This window comes from Empidonax traillii, unplaced genomic scaffold, assembly GCF_003031625.1.
Source record: "Empidonax traillii isolate 1590-97213 ecotype Southwest subspecies unplaced genomic scaffold, ASM303162v1 scaffold323:size719838, whole genome shotgun sequence".
Lineage (NCBI taxonomy): Eukaryota > Metazoa > Chordata > Aves > Passeriformes > Tyrannidae > Empidonax > Empidonax traillii.
Genome location: NW_020955516.1, coordinates 1 through 3,051, shown reverse-complemented (window position 1 = coordinate 3,051; position 3,051 = coordinate 1). Strand labels below are relative to the sequence as shown.

At 57.3% G+C, this 3,051-nt stretch overlaps 1 protein-coding gene across 1 annotated transcript in view; it reads right to left on the bottom strand.

The window, feature by feature from the left end:
* The window catches only part of DUSP7 (dual specificity phosphatase 7), an 8,725-nt gene extending 7,888 nt beyond the window's left edge, over positions 1 to 837 (bottom strand). Inside the window, exon 1 of the mRNA XM_027891599.1 lies at positions 215 to 837. Within this exon, the coding sequence (XP_027747400.1) occupies positions 215 to 626 (412 nt within the window). The 5' untranslated portion in view covers positions 627 to 837. The remainder of the gene's footprint in view (positions 1 to 214) is intronic.
* Positions 838 to 3,051: the final 2,214 nt, after the last annotated feature.

Sequence of the window (3,051 nt, the reverse complement as noted above, 5' to 3'; positions counted from 1 at the left end):
GGGGGGGGGGGGGGGGGGGGGGGGGGGAAGGGAATACATACAGAAAAATAAAAATAAATCAGACAGAGGGGGTGAGGGGAGGAAGCAAAACAATCCAGCCACCTTCGGCCGGCCAGAGGGTGGGCGCCCGAGGATACAGCGGCCGGCCAGGGGCTGCGGAGCGGGACGCGCACAAGGGCTGCGGGAGCGGGACGAAGGGCGGGGGGCACCTCACCTTTCAGGTAATAGGCTTTGCAGCCGTCGTCGCGCAGCTTCTGGAGCAGGAGCCCCAGGACGGAGGTGGCGGCGCCGCTGTCCTGCCAGTCGGCGGTGGCCTCGTCGTAGAGCAGCACGGTGTCGGCCTTGCAGCGCTTGACGAAGCGCTCCTTGTCCTCGTGGTTGGGGATGATGGAGCGGATGGGCAGGTTGCCCTTCTTGAGGCGGCGCAGCATGAGCCCAGGGATGGCCAGGTTGATGGCCGTCTCGATGTGCGAGCTCTCGAAGAGCTCGTGGGGGCGGCAGTCGAGCAGCAGCAGCGAGCGGCCGCCGCCCGACTCCAGCTCCTCCTGCAGCCACTCCGCGCTCTTGCACGGCATCGCCGCAGCCATGGGCGCCCGCGGGGAGCTCCCCCAGACCTGCGTTTTCATGGGGCTCGGCAGCGGCGGCCGCCAAGCGCCCGGCCCCACCGGCCACCCACGCGGCGTCCGGACGCGGCCCCCGCTCCCGCCGGTCGGTCCTTGCGCTGCGCCGGACGCGGCTCCGCTCGGCACGGCCGTGGGGTGCGCGGTGCTGCGGCCCGGAGCGCGGCTGCCCCCGCTCTGCCCTACGCGCTGCGCCCCATCCCGGCGGCCTCAATTAAAGCGGGGCTTCGCCGGCGGCTCGGCGTGTCATGCCTCGGGAGGCGGGGCGGCGGCGGGGCCGGCCGGATCAGCCCCGCCCGCCGCGGCCGGAGCGGCGCGGGCGGTGCCGCGCACACGCACCGGGCGGGGCGGCCCCGCCCCCGCCCGCGAGGCCCCGCCCCCGACGCGCCCCCAGAGCCAATGAGACGCGGCCCCGGGGAGCGGGGCAGCCATACATGGGCATGGGCGTGGCCGAATATGGGCGGGGGCGGGGCCGGGCGGGGGCAGAGCGCGGGAAGGGCGCGGGGGCCGCGGTGGTGCCGCTGTCGAGCACGGCCCGTCCCGCCGGGGCTGCCCTCGCTCCCCTCCGCCGACTGCGGGATGGAGTTTAATAAAAACTTCGCAGAGCGGAGTGACCCGCTCCAGGGGGCCGGCGGGCGTGGAGGCCCTCGTGGGTTTTGAGTGGGTCGTGCCGAGCCCTGCCTCGGTCTTTGACAGCGGTGCACAGTTCCGAAATAAAACCCACTGGGACTCATTAGGCTTCCGCCTTCCCTCTCGTTCTCAGGATGAGTTTCAAAACAGATGATTTGGTCCAAAAATATATTATTTTATCCGTTCATCCCTGTTTATTTTTAGACTATCTTCCCTACTGGTATCCACTACTATAAATACAAACCATTTGTGCTGCAACACTGAAATTTCAGGACAGGAGTGTATCTGGAGGCATCCTTTGGTTTCCTTCCATCTTTTTACATGCCTTTTCATGTGAATCAGTCCTCTGGTACCAGAAGTTTTCTGTGCCCCACACAAACTGTTCCTGTTACAAAATAGATTTGATCTTTCTCTTTTTAATGAGCAGGATGACATTAAAAATGTGGTTCTGTATGAACCACTTCTACTGCAGTCTATTTTCACCATGCAGACAGTCAAACACTGGTGGGTTGCTCAGAGAGGTTGTGCAATCTCCATCCATGCCGAGTTCCAGCTCGGCACATCCCCAAGTAACCTGGTCTGACCTCAGGGCTGACCCAGCTTTCAGCAGGAGGTTTGAACTGGAGCCCTCCTGTTGTCCCTCGTCATCTGGGTTATCCTACAAGCCCTTGCTCTTCAAATTCCCCTGGGCATGAGTGGGAGGGGGAACTGATCCTTTTCCCTGGTCTGGGACAGATGAACCATTCTTTTTTCCTCCTAAATTTTCATATCTAGCCACTTACTGTAAACTTTCTTAGCCAACACTGTTACAAAGGGAAGAGTCAGGGTCTGTCTCACCAGCAGATTCTCAGGCTCAGCAACCTGACTAGGTCTCAACAGGGTTTTTTCCCAGCTGGCCGAATGTCAAGATCTGGGCTGTACCTTGTGTAACAGGAAAGATATTGCTCCTAAAACACTCCCCCTCACACAAACAAACACGTGCACACACACAGAGTCTTAGTTGTAATATCATTTAAAGTGGTGCTGTCCAAATGACATTGTCTCAAGGCAAAATTTTAAACTGAATTGTATTTGAAGGTGCTTTTTATCGAATCAAAATCTGCTCTTCTTAAAGCCAAGATTTACTATTGAAACCATTACAGAACCACTGTCTCCTCAGTGGTCTTTTATATACCCCCAAGACATCAAGTATCCCAGGAAGGCTGTATTCTGGTGTCTTTAGTACAAAGGCAGCACTCAGCTGTGCTGGGGTCCTGCCTCCTTTTAGTCCAATTCCTAAGTCTGGATTCTAATGAAAATATCGACTCAAGACAGCGCTTGAGCACATGCACTGAGCACTTAACTTTGAGCACAACGAGCATCTCATTGCAAAACACTCTGTGATTTCAGGGGGGCCACGCTCTGAACCGCTAGTGGATTTCATTGGCATCAGCAAAATAAACGCCTTGTTCTACATCGCCTTTTTTGTGTGACTCAAGTGTGCCCGAGAAAGCGGAACAGCAGAAGCTGTCCACTTCCCCTTGCCCGGTTTATTTTTACCACTGGTTGCTGTGGGAAGCTATTGTGATTCAGTGTGGCAGTAGGAAGTTCCTAACGCTGCTCTTGCAGCAGAGGATGTTGAGGTTCTTATGCAAGCCACAGGCACAGTGAAAATAGCTGACCTTTCAGAATGTTTATCAAAGCACCTTCAATTCGCAAGGGGAACAGCAGCGGGTTGTGCAAAGAACTTAAATCTGGGTCTAAAGTCCTTGTTGTGCTGAAAACAGCCCAGAAATCTTACGGGGACTCGTTTTTGGTGATG